This window comes from Melopsittacus undulatus, chromosome 5 (assembly GCF_012275295.1).
Source record: "Melopsittacus undulatus isolate bMelUnd1 chromosome 5, bMelUnd1.mat.Z, whole genome shotgun sequence".
Classification (NCBI taxonomy): Eukaryota; Metazoa; Chordata; class Aves; order Psittaciformes; family Psittaculidae; genus Melopsittacus; species Melopsittacus undulatus.
The window spans coordinates 64,415,763-64,432,628 of record NC_047531.1 but is presented as its reverse complement, the minus strand read 5'-3'; the positions used below and the strand labels follow the sequence as shown (position 1 = coordinate 64,432,628).

The window sequence follows — 16,866 nt, the reverse complement described above, 5'->3', positions numbered from 1 at the left end:
ACACCACCTGCTACATTCCAGGAAGATTTCAGTAAACTGTTTTCTCAAAAGAAACACCAGAGAACCAGGTTTATATGCAAGCATACGCACACATACAAAAGGCAGCAAGCTTAAAAATCAGCTTTAGCCAGTTTTAAATTATGAAAATCTCTATTTAGGAGTCTCCTTTTGCAAAGGGATCAAAAAAGAAAGTTCAACTTTGGACAGATGTTGCAATGAACGCTTAAAAAAAATAAAGCATCATTAAACTCTTCACTATCATCTAAAAAACAAGAAATTGAAAACTTTCAAAATCAAATGTCTTGAGTTTATATGGTTTATATATTTCCTTAGACTAAAACACTGATTACATACTTTGAATAAAAAAAGCCATATTAACTCCACAGTTAATAAATACCTCTGTGAGACAGCCATGTAAAACACTGCAAAACTCGAGAAATTCTACATCCTAAATTTTAACCAAGATCCACATGAATTGTGTTGCAATAGCCCCTAGGCATTCACACTCTATTTCTTGTATTGGCATTAACTTACGTAGTTTTGGTGAACCAAACAGGAGTCTGCATCTCACCTATGAAAGTACTGGCTGGAGCCAACCCTCTCCAAAGATGAAACAAAAGTTTCTGCTTTACACCTGCACTTACCTGTGGAAACTGGTCACTGTACAAATAACCCAACTGCTCATACAGTATTTATCTTCCCCAGCACTGGTGTACACTAATAAAAGGTGGCATAGCCCTGCCTGCTCATAATGTGAAGCTGTCCCAAAACCTTACATGTTAAATCTTCATTTTGCAACCAAACTTATTAATGGACAGCACAACTACTAGTCTCTTGTACCACCATAGCACTTTTTTCTGTTGTTACCATAACTCAATTGTCTCAACTTAAATTTTGCTACATTGAGTAAATTATTCCAATTTTCTTTTGTATGATAGGATATCAGAGAGATTATCAACTCCTCTCTGCTTATTCTGTTTTGAACAGAGGATATACAATGCAGTATTCTAGATTCCGTCAGGCAGTGCCCCTAATACTTCTCCCATCTCTATTAAAGATATATCTTAATTCAAACAGCTGTATCACATAAGATGGTTAGGAGTTATCAAGCATCAACTTGTACAAAATCCCTATCAACCATTTCCAGTTGTTGCATTACTAACTCACAGCACAGGTTCTTATAAGCTCTCAAGTACAGACACTGACATTTATACTGCCTAGCGTTTTCTCACATTTTTTACATCAGTCCTGCAGCTTCCACTCATTTTGGCAGGCATCCGCTCCTTCTTACCATTTTCCACTGAAAACCATTAATGGAATTACCAAGCAAAAGCCAAACTGACCTACTCCTGATCCAGTCCAAGCCAACCTTTTATCACCTGAAGTTTCAGCAGATTTGTTCAGTCCATTGCATGTAAGCAAGCAATAAATTTAGGTAACCTATTAAAAAAATACAAAGAACTTTACTGACAAAGAAATATTTTAATTGATGTTAAGGTAAATTATTTTTACCTTTATATTGGTGGCACAGCCATGTTCCACCACATACAGATCTGCTCCATCCATGGCTAAGCGTGTCATAGTGTACTTTAAGTCATCAGATGTTGGGCATGGCCCAGGGACACAGTTCATCTGAAGAAAAAAATTAAAAAAGGTAGTGTATGGAACTATAAGCTGTCAGCCTAAGTCTCCCACCAAAGAAAGTTTCCATCAACAGAGAATATGGGTTGAAAAATTACCACAGATACATGCTAAGAGCACGAGGGGAAGTATGACCTTTTCCTCTTGAACACTGGAGTATGCCCTTTGGCTCTTACCTGTCACACCAGAGGTAAAACACTAGGCATGACTTCTGTGAATATCATTTCTCAAAGTAAATCATAGAGCACAAAACCACTGTGCATCTCCTCAGGAAAATCCAGAGAATCGCTTTTCTTTCTAAACACGATTAGCTAAAATTTAACAAAGGGAACATCCAATCTGACTATATACTCCATGTTTCTTTAGAACCTTAAGGCTGGATTTCTAAACTGTTCCAAAGAACAGTTTCTAAGCACAAATACAGACTGGGCTGAGGCTGGATTGAGAGCAGCCCTGAATAGAAAGACTTAGGTGTGTTGGTCTATGAGAAGCTCAGCATGATCCAGCAATGTGCACTTGCAGCCCAGAAACCAACCATGTCCTGGGCTGCATCCCCAGCAGCGTGACCAGAAGGTTGAGGGAGGGATTCTCCTCTAGTCCTCACTGGTGTGGCAAAATCACTGTTGGAGGAAAATTAGAAAAAAATGGGGTCTAACACAAGTTGTAAAATACAGTTGTCACTTCCAAGATGGTTGATATGCACTGAATCTACTCCACCATGTCTCCTTGGGCAACACAACCTGCTCTCCTAGAGAAGCAATGGAGGGTGGAGTGGAGTTGAGACACTGCAACCAGGCTCTGTTGTACTCCCTGCAGGATTGGGAACTTGACAGTACCATGCAGCTGATAAGCTATATAGCAGCTATCAAATGGGAAGGAGAAGATGTCCGTTGCTGAGCCAACAACTGTGGCAAAATCACTTTTCTTAGGTGAACCTTGCTCATTATAATCTCATTATCGTACTAACGCTCACCTCCATCCCAAAGTTCCCACCTCCAAGGTACCACCACCCTTCACCAAGCATACACTTTATATTTCTCATCGTCTCTCTCTTTAAATGAGAAGGGAGAGAATTTTACACCAATCAGTAATAAAAGAATATGTGACTGGAGTCACTCAAGCTCCACCTGAGAGGAAAGAAAAGTATAAAAGTGAATAACAGAGGCGGGGAGATAGGGCACACTCCATCACAACTTCTGGGATCAGTCAACAGGCTGAACCTGTCTTCTCCCCCATAGGGACACCTATTGGGTAAGAACTTTACGTTTTACCTGCACAAAATAACTACCTCACTCCAGCTGCTCTTAATGAGTATAGTCTGGCTGTGTATGCTTCAAGCTTATTTTTGCAGACACTCCCTATCACCGGCAATCAAAAACTTTAATTTGTCACAATTTTGTATTAATTAATAGTGTTATTCTGTAAACTGTTAGCATTAGTCCTTCATGGGCACTAGCAGTCACCAGCAGTGGGTAGCACACTCAAATGAAGTGGGCAGACCACTGAGGGGTCCCCCTGATGCTGTTGGCACCTTTCCCTGAGCACATCAGTAGAATTACCCTCTGATCCAGCAGGACTGGCCAGGGAAGAGTCCCTGTAATGGGACACTTACAACTGGTGAGGCACAGCGGTCTCTGCTGTCCTGTAGCACTGATAGATCAAACACTAGTGGTCGAGAAAATCTTCCCCCCTTTCATACAACACCTCATGAGACCCCACCTGGAGTACTGCGTCCAGCTGAGTGGTCCCCACACAAGAGGGATGTGAACCTGCTGGAGCAAGTCCAGAGGAGGCCACAAAGACATTCTGAGGGCTGGAGCACCTCTGCTACGATGACAGGCTGAGAGTTGGGGTTGTTCAGTCTAGAAAAGATGAGGCTCATGGAAGACCTTAGAACAGCTTCCAGAGCCTGAAGATGGCTTACAAGAAACCTGGAGAAGGACTTTTTACAAGGGCATGTAGTGACAGGACAAGGAGGAATGGCTTTAAACTGAAAGAGGGGATATTCAGATTAGCTATTAGAAAGACAGTCCTAACTGTGAGGGTGGTGAGGCACTGGAACAGGTTGTCCAGAGAAGCTGTGGCTGCTCCATCCCTGGCAGTATCCAAGGTCAAGTGGGATAGCGCTTTGAGCAACCTGGTCTAATGTCTCTGCTCATGGCAGAGAGGTTAGAATTAGATTATATATAAGGTCCCTTCCAGTCCAAATCATTCTACTATTCTATGAACCTGTGTAAACAGAGCAAGAAATTATACCAGGTGAAAGGTTACCTTAGAGTCACAAAACCGACGATCAATTCCATGCTGGCACATTATTATAGATTTTGGCCTTTCCAGTTCAAACTCCCGGCACACCACATGAAAGACAAAGGTCTGCCCCCATTCCAGGAGACACGTAAGCTGTAAGCAAGTAACAAATATTGTTCAATAGTAAGTACACAAAATGAACTTTCAGTATTCCACAGAGGACTCAATGAACATTACCAAATGTTGGGAGCAGGAATAAGAACAAAGCAAAGACTCCACCATAACATTCTGGCTGCATTACCTTGCCTACACACAGTCTATTTCCTGTTATTCAAGACTTATTTTTATTTGTGTCTGGGCCACAACATGCAAGTCTGTAATTTTTCAAGGAAAACACTGCGACATGAACCAATTTCCTAAATTATTTCTTAATGTAACAAAAAAGCTTTTGCTATTACAGTAACTAAGAACTTCATTGTAAAGACAGAGCTCCCCTCAATTTACCTTAAAAATATTTGGAAATATTCTATACCATAAGTTAAATGCCAGACTTCCTTAACAAAGTTACATTTAGAAAGCACAGGAGGAAACTGGCTAAAAGGACACTGCTGAATCTCGCAGTCATTAGATCTAGACCTAGTCATTAGGCTACTGTTGATTTAAGTCTGTTATATAGTTAGCTCATTCATAAAGGAAATGATTCATGACTGTCTGCCTCTATTAAGAGAGGGAAATGGGTTTTCTTTGGCTATCCAAAGGAAAGGGCACTTAAAATCAGCAGTAATTTGAATGGAACTTAATATAGCTGTGACTGAGAGCACAAAACCTCCCTTTGGTGTTGACCCTTCACAGATCCTTGCAATATATCACAGTATTGGATGGGAAAAAGCCAATGACCCTGAAACAGCAAATTCAAGTTCTGCTCCACAGAAGTGGTAGCAACAAAAAAATAAAATAAAAATCCTGTATGAAGCATACAACTGAGAATAGCTTTGTAGTGGAAGAAAAGCTTTAAGTTGCATTAAGCATTTTAAAATGTTCTCTAACCTTAGAGTACTTTGAATCAAGTAGGTTTAATTTTGAAGCATAGAGCAGTGGAGTAAATATTATAGCTTATTTAAATCAGTGGTAGCATTTTGGGAAATACTGCCACAAAAGTCTTTATATGCAGCATAAAAATGTATCTGGAGTCTACTCTTTAGATTTACTGAAATTACTTGTATGCATTTCTTCAGTTTTATTTGCTGCAGAAGTCTCCAAATTAAATACATGTTTAATCCTAGAAAATAACTCCAGTTTTTAGAGAAATATGACGATGTAGAAGATGTGTAGAACAAATACCCTAACAGTAACTACTAAATAGAATTTGTGTACTTTTCTCACGTCTCAGAATACACTGACAAAACAACATTTTTTTAAAGATCTGGCAGCCCTCATCACAAATAGATCAAGCTGATCTGCCTATTGTGTACTTTACTACATCTAGAGAAATAAAAGTAACATAAAAGGCAAAACTAAAAGGAGCTAGTGCTAAGACTGACCTAAGAAAACCCGATACCGTGAAAGCAAACTGAATTTCTGCAATGAGCAGCATGACTGAGCTACCACCTACTATCCTGAGACAAGCCCATACTATACTCCCACAAATTATCTCATTTAACTCCTTCTTTAAAATGTGCTTTGTCCATAGCTTTCTATGGAAAGGCAGAACTTCATTTGCAAAGTAAATTTTCCATATGCTCAACTTGATATCCTTACTGCTGGCAGCATCCCTTCATGCAAATGCCTACATATATCTAAGAACCTTACAGCTGAGGGATATCAAATTGCCTTTCAGATTGCAATCAAAACCGAATACTTTGTTTGTCCTTCCCAGAGAGTTACCCAGCAGGGGTAACAAATCTGCATTTCCAAAAGTCAGCATTACAAGATGAAAGTAACCACAGAGAATGTCACAGACAACTAAGTCATCTCATACTTAAAACCTCTGCACAGATTTTTCTTTCTCCTCTTCACCACGTTACCTAGTTTATGGCTGAACACATCTCAAAACTCCTTCTCTATTTACAGATTAAATATGCTTAAAAGTGCTTGTAAATACTGTGGTTGCCTTTCTAATCAGTAGTAAAGTACATTAACATACACAGATGCAGCACACCTGTGTCTACATGTACCGACAACAGTGTTCACTACTGATTTGACCACTTACATCACCCTTTCACATCCTTATATAACACTAGCCACTGTTACACCTAGATTGATGATGAATATCAGATTAAGATCTTTTGCCATCTCCTATTCATTTATAGAAATTATTAGATTTTCAATCTATAAAATTAAGGCTACTTAAGGCAGAGATGCATCCAAATTCAGCTGAGATCACCTACTTTCCAAAAATCAGTGCTACCCCAGTTTTACAAGAAAGAAGAAAGGTAATATGTTGAACTGAATAGCTTCTATTGGTACCTGTGGTGTTGTAACTTTGGCTGTAAGACTCCCAGCCTGTACATCTATAAGCCATGCATATTCTAAAGTATCACTTCCAAGAGGCAGACCTTCTGCTGAAAACATCGCATGAGCACGCAATTGCAGGCCTGACAGGCTGATATGGCCCTCTCGAAGAACTTCATCCACTGCAGGTCGCTGTTAAGGACAAGTATAAGTTTAGGTTAACATTTACAAAGAATACATTAATACAAAGTGCAAAAACTGTGTAACCAGAGATAGCTGATTACACATTCACATTCACCTCTCAAATCCTGTTGACTTCTGTACAGCTGGACAGCCTCAAGACTTCTCAGCGTTACCCACATAACAACATTTATGCAAATATTAGGATTTGTTGCAAGAGAAGTTTACCTAACCTAAGTTTAATTTTTAGCAACAATCATCAACAGCCTCCCCTTAGTGAAATCCACAGAGACCTCTAGACACCATCTGTTAAATATTACAGCAATAAAATATAACAAATGAACTGAAAAACATGCTTAACAATGGAAGTAATCAAAAGCTTAAAAACCATGACTTATGAAAGTCTGCTACTATCAGAAAGTTGACACACTATATAAAAAGAAAATGATTGTAATACTTTTCAAAAGAATATTACTCCAACAGCCAGAGAAATAAATTAAAAGATACATACACCAGCATAGACATACACCAGAAGTTTGTGATTGCATGGAGCTAAACTGTGGATTAAAGCCAGAAATTAAACAGCTAAATTTCTCCTACATTCATTTTTTTCAACTTATTATCCTGCCTGGTTTGGTTTTCACTGTCAGCAAACCCTCTGGAGTTGCTTAATTAAGTAAAAATAATACCCCACTCTTTTGATATCACAAGTGAACTATGTCTCAATTCAGAAGCTATTTCAGGACAACATAAATGGGAAGCATAAAGCAATGATACTTGCCCAACTAGGCAGAGCAACAACTTCTGTTCTCTATATATTACTACTGTAAACTTCTCACTTTAAGATTGAACAGGGAATTAGCATACAGCATTTTTGAGATACGTACTGTGAGTAAAGGGTGAATTTATTAAAACAAAAAATATTAGTGTTTCCAACATTAAATGGAAATAACTAATACCAATCAAACACTAGGTAATAGTAACACGCATAACTGATCAAAACTTTCTTCACAGTATCTTTAAAAACATGCTACTCTGCATTTTTTTTTTATTTCTACCAAAAGAAATTCCCAGGCAGTCTTATTTGTCTGAATCAAAATAATTCCAACCAGAGCATATAAAACCTAAGGCAAGATATACAACCACAGCATTACTAAGTCTAAACTACAAGAATAATCATGCAATAAATCGAAGGAGGTGATCCTGCCCCTCTACTCTGCTCTTGTGAGACCTCACCTGGAGTATTGTGTGCAGTTCTGGTGTCCTCAACATAAAAAGGACATGGAACTGTTAGAACAAGTCCAGAGGAGGGCCACGAGGATGATCAGGGGACTGGAGCAGCTCCCATATGAAGACAGGCTGAGAAAGTTGGGGCTGTTCAGCCTGGAGAAGAGAAGGCTGCGTGGAGACCTCATAGCAGCCTTCCAGTATCTGAAGGGGGCCTATAGGGATGCTGGGGAGGGACTATTCATTAGGAACTGTAGTAACAGGACAAGGGGTAAGGGGTTGAAACTTAAACAGGGAAGGTTAAGATTGGATATAAGGAAGAAATTCTTTACTGTTAAGGTGGTGAGGCAGTAGAATGGGTTGTCCAGGGAGGTTATGAATGCTTCATCCCTGGCAGTGTTCAAAGCCAGGCTGGATGAAGCCTTGGGTGGCATGCTTTAGTGTGAGGTGTCCCTGCCCATGGCAGGGGGCTTGGAAGTAGATGATCTTAAGGTCCTTTCCAACCCTAACTATTCTATGATTCTATGACTGGGAAATCAAATAACAATAATAAAAAAAAAAAGTTTTGCTTGCAACCTCATTTCTGCTTCCTTATATATACTACAATACAACAATTAAGTTACAGTTTTGAAAAACATTTAATGGTCTCATTCAGTGCACAAAACAAATTGTATTCTTAAATAAGCAGGTATTCAAATGCTTGGATACCTCACAGCATAAAGAAACAAACCAAAAAATACAAAAAAATTCCCGCCGATCTGTATCCAGCAGATCCAGTTCCAACATAACTGGAAATTCAGAAGATGCAGTTTTTCATTATATAAAGGTTTGTATGTTCAAGCTGTAACTGTCATCAGTGTCAACTGCACCTTCCGATAACTTCATTTAGTTGAAAAACAAGCCCTACAATCCAGATACTTAGCTCTTCACAAAAGCTACGAAGAAAACAGAATTTTGCCTGCCACCTTGCTGTCAGTACATCCAATTTCTGCAGCTATCTCAAAAGCCAACTCTATTAATCCCAGACAGATTATGCATATGCAGTTTTTGTGACATCACACCATCACTTTCTTCAGACTGCTGCTGAAGACAACTGCATTGCAACAAAAAAAAAAACCAAGTTGTGTAGATTCTATATTATCATTGAGAATTTCCAGTTTACTAATTAGAGGTCAACAGAATAACATCTTAAAAACATAAGGGCTAATGTGGAACTTCTTAAGATCATAGAATCAAGCAGGTTGGAAAAGACCTTTATGATCATCAAATACAACTGTTCCCCAGCACTGTCAAGTCCATTACTAAATCATGCCACTAAGGGCATCCTCTACACGGTTTGTGAACACTCAATGGACAGTGACTCCAACACTTCCCTGGGCAGCCTGTTACAATACCTGATCACCCACTCTCACCTCACAAGAAGAAATTGTTTCTAATCTCTGTCACATAACTTTTTGCCATCAAGAAAGTTCATTGCTTCCTTCTGATTCCTTTATCTGTTAGTCTACAGTCAGTGGTTATACTAAAGGTATTCTGTGCTTGCGGCACAAATTCGTAAAGACTAAACAAGCATGAGCCAAACCTTTCATTAGCTTACTGACATAAGAGTAAAAAAAAAATAGGGTGACATACATTTTCATCCATATACAGTAGTCCAGTTTTCAAATGCTGTAATGTGCATAAGATAAAAATAATTTCATATAGGCCATCAGCAGCAATGTATTTCAGGACACAGCAATAGAAAACAATATGGTCTGTAAGGCACAGTAAGTATCATTGCTTTTAATGAAACTAATATGTGCATAAACAAAAACAATTTTAAGATCATGCAACTTCCACAACAGAGATACACACACTCAAACATGTAAAACCAACTTACTACCTGATAGCTGTCATTCAGAAACAAGTTCACTGGAGATAGCACAAGTTGAAGCATTGTTTCCCTATATCCTTTCTTCATCTCAAAACACAACCTTTCCAAGAAAGCTGTAGGGCACTCAGGACCATCTGGACTGCAATGCTAAAATAAAAATTAAAAACATCTTTTGCAGAAACTGAAAACTCACAACATGGCTGAAATTTTAAGATTAGAAGCAAACTTGTGAGCAGGAAGCATACTAATTCTCCTCCAAGTGGACACTTCAAAAGAAGTATGTGCAACTTTAAAAGCCTTTCAACAATTTCATAACCAGCAATTCAAACCCATTTGGGCAAACCCAACTTTTTTTATCTGGGTTCTTACTCCCAGGGATGCCTCAGAATGCAGGTGCACAGTACAGAATGCACCATAAGGAGACAGTCTTGCTAATTTGCAGATAAATCACAATGGTCCATACCAATATCATACCAATCTAGTCTACTGGATAAAAATCATGTTAAAATTAACCAGTTCTGCCTCCCAGTAAAGCAAAATAAATTATATCTCAAATTGATTCAGATAACCACAGTTTTAGTAGAAAGTATACACACACTTTGGCAGGCACCACCCCAACTTCATGTTCCAGGGAATTAAATTTAACTCCGGATTATAAAACTAGAGGAAAAAAAAAAACCAAACAAACAAAACCATTAAGGAAATTATTTTAATATTCTAAAGTACTTACCACTGGTAGTCGCCCATGAACTTTGTACAAATTCACAAGCACAGTGATATCCCATGGGCGTAAAGTAAGTGGGTGAACTGGCTTGATTGAACTTTCATTTTCTTTTTTGTCATTCTCAACTCCAACCGCTGTCCATCCGGAGCTTGAAGATGTTGACAATGACAAAACAGGGCTTGAAATAACTTCTTCAAAATCAGTGTACATGTCATCTTCTCCAAAATAATTTTCCTAGGAAAAAGAAGCATTATGATCATATGGAAAACAAAGCAAACACATATAGGCAATGTAATGAAGTACAAATCCAATCTTTTTCTATGTTAGTCCTCCCTAAAATAAGCAGCATAGCTACAACCTATAACTGAGGAAACATAATACTTATATTGTTAAAATACATACTTATTATACATACATATATAGTAATGAAAAATTGTTATATTAAATATGCCTCTCGGTAGTTCTCAAAGTACTGATCTTCTACATACATGCAATACCAAGAACTATTCTGAAATACTACTACTGACATTTTAAAACAGATTTTGTGCTTTTAAAGATAGAGAACTTTGAGAGCAATAAAACAAAACACATCCTGCAGGATGCTACTCTCATCCAACCTTCTGAAATCAGCAGGTTTCGAATTCTTAAACATGCTCACAGAATATTAGTTTATAAAGATTTCTCCCCTTGAGTCTAAAACTCACCTGGTTTCTAAGCTAATCCCCTGCAATTATCCAAGACCAAAGTAATGAAGTAAGTTTGCCAAATTCTACTGGGAAACAGAAAATCCATTGATAATTAAAAAAAAAAAAAAAACACAAAATAATCAACTTCCTGATTTAAGTGCATCAGAAACACATTTCTGATAATTTGTCACCTCCTAACTGCCTGGGGAAAAAAAAACACAAAACCAAACAAAAAACAAAGAAGCATCTCTTAAGAAGAATTTCTTGAATGCTGCAGGTTATCTTTTCTTTTTAATTCAGTATGTGGGAAGAGTTGGGGACTAAACATTCTGTGAAGCAAAATCCTTTCTGACCAAAGAGAAACACAGACACAAATGCTGTTACTTCATTCGTTCTTAGAAAGTAATTCAGTTCCTCAGCCTCTCATGTTGACAGAAATATTCCAACTACTACAAGCTCCACTGGTGATTTGTGAGATGCAGGTAAATAAGTACTAGACAGAACATTCAACTGAAACAGATTTGAATCTTAAGAATTTTCTTGCTCTCCCCCTTCCTTTTTCTGTGCCTTACTTGTTTTCTAAATCTTCTCTGCTCTTTTGTGAATACTAGTCTGTAGCGCAAGCAAGCAAAGAGGAAGTGTACAAGGAAAAATAAGCAACTGTGATTACCCATGTCCTTGAAAAAGGTCTGTGGAAACGGGAGGCTCATTATTGGCCTGGGAATAATGATTCCTGTAGACTTATAATTATACCATCTAGTACTGAGTCTCTGAAGTATTTTTAGTGTTACTGCATATGAATTTAGCATTGTTCTGTGGCCAAATCAAAAATCCCTCAGAAGTTAAGCAAAGCTAATTTGCTCTGCTTTTCAGTAAAGTGAAAAGGTAATAATACAGACTTTGAAATATTTTTTATAAGGCAGCCCCAGCAGAGGGTGCTAAGAATTTCAGTGACTAACTCCTGGTACCTTCTTGTGGGGAGGCAAGGACCTATAAATCATTCATTCCCATCCAGTAAGCCCTTCAGTCAGAAACACAGTGTTACACTGAAAAACTACACAACAGAAGGCTTAACAAAACTGCATGAACGAAGCAAGTCTGCGAATCAATCCCTCATGTATTAAAAAAGTTCAATTAAAATTAGCTGAAAACAGCTATTAAACCTCAAGTCAGGAAAACAAGCATAAAAAAAACACCCTTGGAAATCTGTCAGAGATGCTGCCAGCACAGCTGGGCAAGAAGATGAACACACAGTCACAGAAATAGTAAAAAGTACAATAAACACACATTTTCAAAAAAAATAGCTATTTACCTAATATTTCTCTTGAGATTTAGAAGATAAAAGCTAGATTTAAGCTGAGAAATCCTTATCTCAAAAAACTAAATTGTAGAATCAAGGGATCTAACATAGCACTCTTTACATATACCTCCAGATGCAAAGTGCAGTGAAGAAGTGCTGCTGTGCTTGGAAAGACAAAACTATCTCATGAATTTATGGACTCCAAAAGAGGAGCTCAATAAACCAATCAAACATGGATACATTTCCTCAGGAGTAGAGGAAATTAAGTCTTCCAGATGCAATACTGACCTAATCTTAATCCTATTATTTTAGTGGCAACATGAAGAAATAATTAGCATATTTGCAAGCCCTATAATCTGTAAAAACTTAATCTTTTCTGCTATTCTTTGCTTACACACAATACCTTATATAAATTCATAATGACTATTTCGGTATGAGTCCTGACACTAATCATCTGTCTCAGAATATTCCTAGTTCTCTGACTCAAACTGAAAGCCTCCAGAAACATTACTTTAGCCTAGACCTGAATAAGCCAAAACAGACCTTTAAAACAAACAAAAACTCCCCTAAAACCCATCAGAGAAAAAAGCCCAAAATAAACAACCAAAACACAACCACATGACTGTTTGTCAAATAGAAGCAATTATGTTCAGTCGCTTCTGCTTTTGTCTCAACAAGGCAGGGTGAGCAACTTGGCAAGAAACTAAACTGTTTTCAGCCACTCAACAATGGAAGAGGACATAACCTAAGCAATAGGCACAAACATTTTAAAGCATAATAGACTAATATGCAGAAAAGGATGAAAAACTCTTCTTCAATATTAACTGAAATAACTTTTAAAATTTATGTTATTCTCATATTCTTCTCCCTTCCCCTCCACAATCCTGTTTTCAGAAATTTCACAGAATCTAATTTAGCAAAATCAAAACCAATTAGGACACTCTGCAGAACATAAAATGCCCTAAAAGCATGGGTTTTGATATTTGTATAAAAGTGGTTGTAAAAAAGAACCCCATTAATATTATTAGAGATGATATTATTTTATTTTCTTTTTACTACTGCAAAAGTCGAAGAAAAAATTTTATACACATGAAGTCCAGAAACACTTTCTTTGAAAGGAAAATCATGGTGATATGTGTCTACATATATACATATTGGAAATCTCCTCATAAGTCTGTGTCAGCAGAATTCATCGCAGCTATGCCACATCACCAACCAAAGTCATTGAACAGTATTTACAAGAACTTTTCAGCTAAATCCATGAATTCCGAGGAATTATTTATTTTCCTTTCCTACATGTAGCCCTCCATAATTTTTGTAAGTCTCTTTCCTATGCCTACCTTTATGGACAGAAAGGCTTTGAGCAGGGGTCCATATAGAGTTATCTGAGAATCTGCAGAGAGTTCTAGTTCCACATGAAGCTTATCTGGGGGTAGCTCTGAGGGGTCAAGTGGGACACGGGTTGAAGCTGTGGGAGATGAAATCACACTGTCGGCTGTTTTCTGCGATGGCCGTAGCACAGATAACATTGTTTCTTCCATTTCTGACACTTTGGAGCAAAATAAAGAAGAAAATAGATTTTGATTACAAGTTAGGCTTCCAATGAACAGAATTCTGCAACTAGGACTATGTATTAAATATGCAACTTTTTGCAGCTAATTTATATAATTTATATAATTATGTTTTATTATAATATAATTATGTTAATAAGTTCATACTACAGAACTGGTTTCTCACATCTATTAACTATGGGACAGCAGGAAAATACAGAATATTTTAGTCAATGTTAATTATGCAAGAGAAAAACAATCTTCCAAGTTCCAAAAAAACATTCAATTTATTTATCTTGCTCTTCAAGTTAAATAAAGACATGCTTTCATTACAGTGCAGTCGATTTCCCACAACCACACAGCTACTGCAGAATAAACAAAAGTGAATAAACAGGAAAATTACAAAAGTTATATTAAAACCCTATTCTGAACCAATAGCCCTGTGGGCCAAAACTTCCTCTCAAAGAATTCAATTATTCTAGGCACAAAACAGTTTGCAAATTCAAATCTTATTTCCTCTCCTTTCTTGCTATTTGGAGTTAGGGAGAAGAAAGCATTTTGTCTTTTTTTTAAGTGAGGAAAGGTGACAAGACGGAAGTGCTTTGGGGATGTGATTACTGGGAAGAACTCTATAGGAAAACCATAGAAAATTGATGCTCTACGTGGAGTAAGATTTCAGGTGCCAGTTTAACTGGAAGAACTGACACATAGAGAAATACAGTGAATAGACACCTGCAGCCAGAAAACCTTCAAGGCTTTAATTTATTATTGCCTACAGTGCTCGCTCTGTGCTTGCATTATGCTGTGTGTTATAAATTAGCTAAATGCTGCTGTGAGATGACCACTTTTTTGTAAGCTGTATTTCATGTAATGCAACATACTGGTTTCTGAGAGCCTTAAAAAGTTCCATCAGTTGACTTAAAATAAAGATGTTTCTATTGTAACAAACACATTCTATCAGCATCACAGATTAGAAGTGATCTGGACTGTGCTGGATTATTCATTGAAGGAAGCTGCAGACAAAATTACACCTGTTCATGTAAAAACTTTGAAAAGCAGGTTCAATTACCACAATTACTAGAACATGTTTTCAAATTTGAAGTAGGCACAATTGGCATAAGCTGACAAAGTCTCACAAGAGCACTTAATGAACATCTGCAAGATGAATTTCACTTTTTCTGCTTCATCCTCTAAAATTTCAGTTCTTTTAGATTTGAATAGTTGGAACTAAAAACCTAAAACCGCTACTCAGCATGCCTTCTAACACCTGCTGATTGAGGCCCATCCAAATTATCCCTCATTATTCTTCTAATACCTCTCCTTCATCGTTTCTGCTTTTAGCATCTCAACCTGAAAGACTTTAATGTAATCCCCATAACTTCCTGCATACTTCCCTCTGCATAAAAAGTAACTTACATTTATCTCTGCATTTAAGTATTTTATAACTTTTTTTTTCAAGCACATACTTACAGAATATTTCATGCTTAGAAATGTTGTTTAGCCATTTATATTTAACTATTCTTATGAAGAAATTATTGACAGACTGACCAGTCTAACACTTGCATCAGGCAGCCATGCTTCACTTTGAAAGTGCTAGCTACAACAAAATCTCAGAGTTTCATATCCACAAAGGAAAGACCATGTTGTTATATCTCATATATAGTGTATTTAAATATTTTAATCATAAGAGAACATCACAACATCCAAAGGAAAAAAGCTTAGAAAGGCTAAGGCATAAGATACTGCCAAAAATACTGTACTTCATATTTAATATACCAATTGATAGGTTCTATTATGCAACAGCCCATTTATGAGATCCACTTTGTTAAGGACAAGGTGAAGTCAACTCCAGAGAGGATCCTCTTTTTACACAGGGAACTGGGACATGTTCTGAAATTCTGCATCATGAGATGTTGTCAGTTTTTAAATCAAAACTGGTGCACTCTACAGATTGTAACTGTCCCGTGTGACATATAATATTACTTCAGTTCAAAATTAATTTCTGCAAATCTAAGCAGTTTGATCCAACAAAATCATAACTGTTCCCAAAATGAAACATGCTAACAAGAAAAGAGTAGTGGCACTTACAGGATTGCTTTAACTGTTCATCTGACTTCTGAGGATAAATTGGGTGCCATGAGTAGTCAATTGTGAACACAACACTTGGGACTGTCCAGCATTCAACCCATCCAGCCCTTTCAAAAAGAAACAGTACACTTATTTGAAGGACAACAGTTGCATTAAATATCTTTCTTAAATATAGCTGGTTGCTTTCATCACAAACTAAATAAGGAAATATGAAAAGCCAATATAAATGCATAAACAAACATCACAATAAAACTCACTCTTCTTGAGTAATGTTCCTCCATTTAGGTTTGTCCGTTTTTTGACCACTTTGACATTCAGCAGAAATACAAGATTCAGGACTTATTTTATTAGGCTGACAATCTTTCACCAACATAAAAAGAGAATATTTACTTGGATGACAATCTGGCAGATACAAATGAAGATCAACATCTTCTCCCTAAAAATCAAATATTAGTATCAAAAACGTTAATTTACATTCACTTTATGCATAATGCTCATGGTGTTTGCATGTTCATATGCACCATCCTCTTCACTTTACAGTCAAAGTGAGGCAAGAAATCTCAATTTTGACATGTGATTGCTGACCACAGCTCCCACACAACTTAGCAATCTGTTAAACAAAGGGGCACAGCTTTTACTGGTGCCTGTTCTTATGTTGCTCAAGCCATACTGCGAAAGTTAAGTGACTAGCCAAGGCTGCCCTACAAACAAGCTAAACCATACTTAAAAACCAAAATTATATAGATAAAACACTGATTTCTTTGCTATCAAATTATAAAAAATTACCAACATCATCACCAACTAGTTTTTTATTTTCAGTAGCAATAGACTGCTTCTGTTTCAGTGAAATGCTAGAGTCTCTCAAAGAATTAGCTGCATCTGTTACAAATAGTTTATCA

The 16,866-nt window shown here is 37.2% G+C and overlaps 1 protein-coding gene across 1 annotated transcript in view; it reads right to left on the bottom strand.

Annotated features, from left to right (window-relative positions):
- The window catches only part of BLTP1 (bridge-like lipid transfer protein family member 1), a 117,778-nt gene that overhangs the window by 66,386 nt on the left and 34,526 nt on the right, over nucleotides 1-16,866 (bottom strand). The window contains exons 17-24 of the mRNA XM_031043599.2: nucleotides 16,225-16,403; nucleotides 15,968-16,074; nucleotides 13,670-13,878; nucleotides 10,350-10,577; nucleotides 9,629-9,766; nucleotides 6,355-6,531; nucleotides 3,913-4,041; nucleotides 1,513-1,632 (exon numbers count right to left, since the gene is read on the bottom strand). Of these exons, the coding sequence (XP_030899459.1) occupies nucleotides 1,513-1,632; nucleotides 3,913-4,041; nucleotides 6,355-6,531; nucleotides 9,629-9,766; nucleotides 10,350-10,577; nucleotides 13,670-13,878; nucleotides 15,968-16,074; nucleotides 16,225-16,403 (1,287 nt within the window). The remainder of the gene's footprint in view (nucleotides 1-1,512; nucleotides 1,633-3,912; nucleotides 4,042-6,354; nucleotides 6,532-9,628; nucleotides 9,767-10,349; nucleotides 10,578-13,669; nucleotides 13,879-15,967; nucleotides 16,075-16,224; nucleotides 16,404-16,866) is intronic.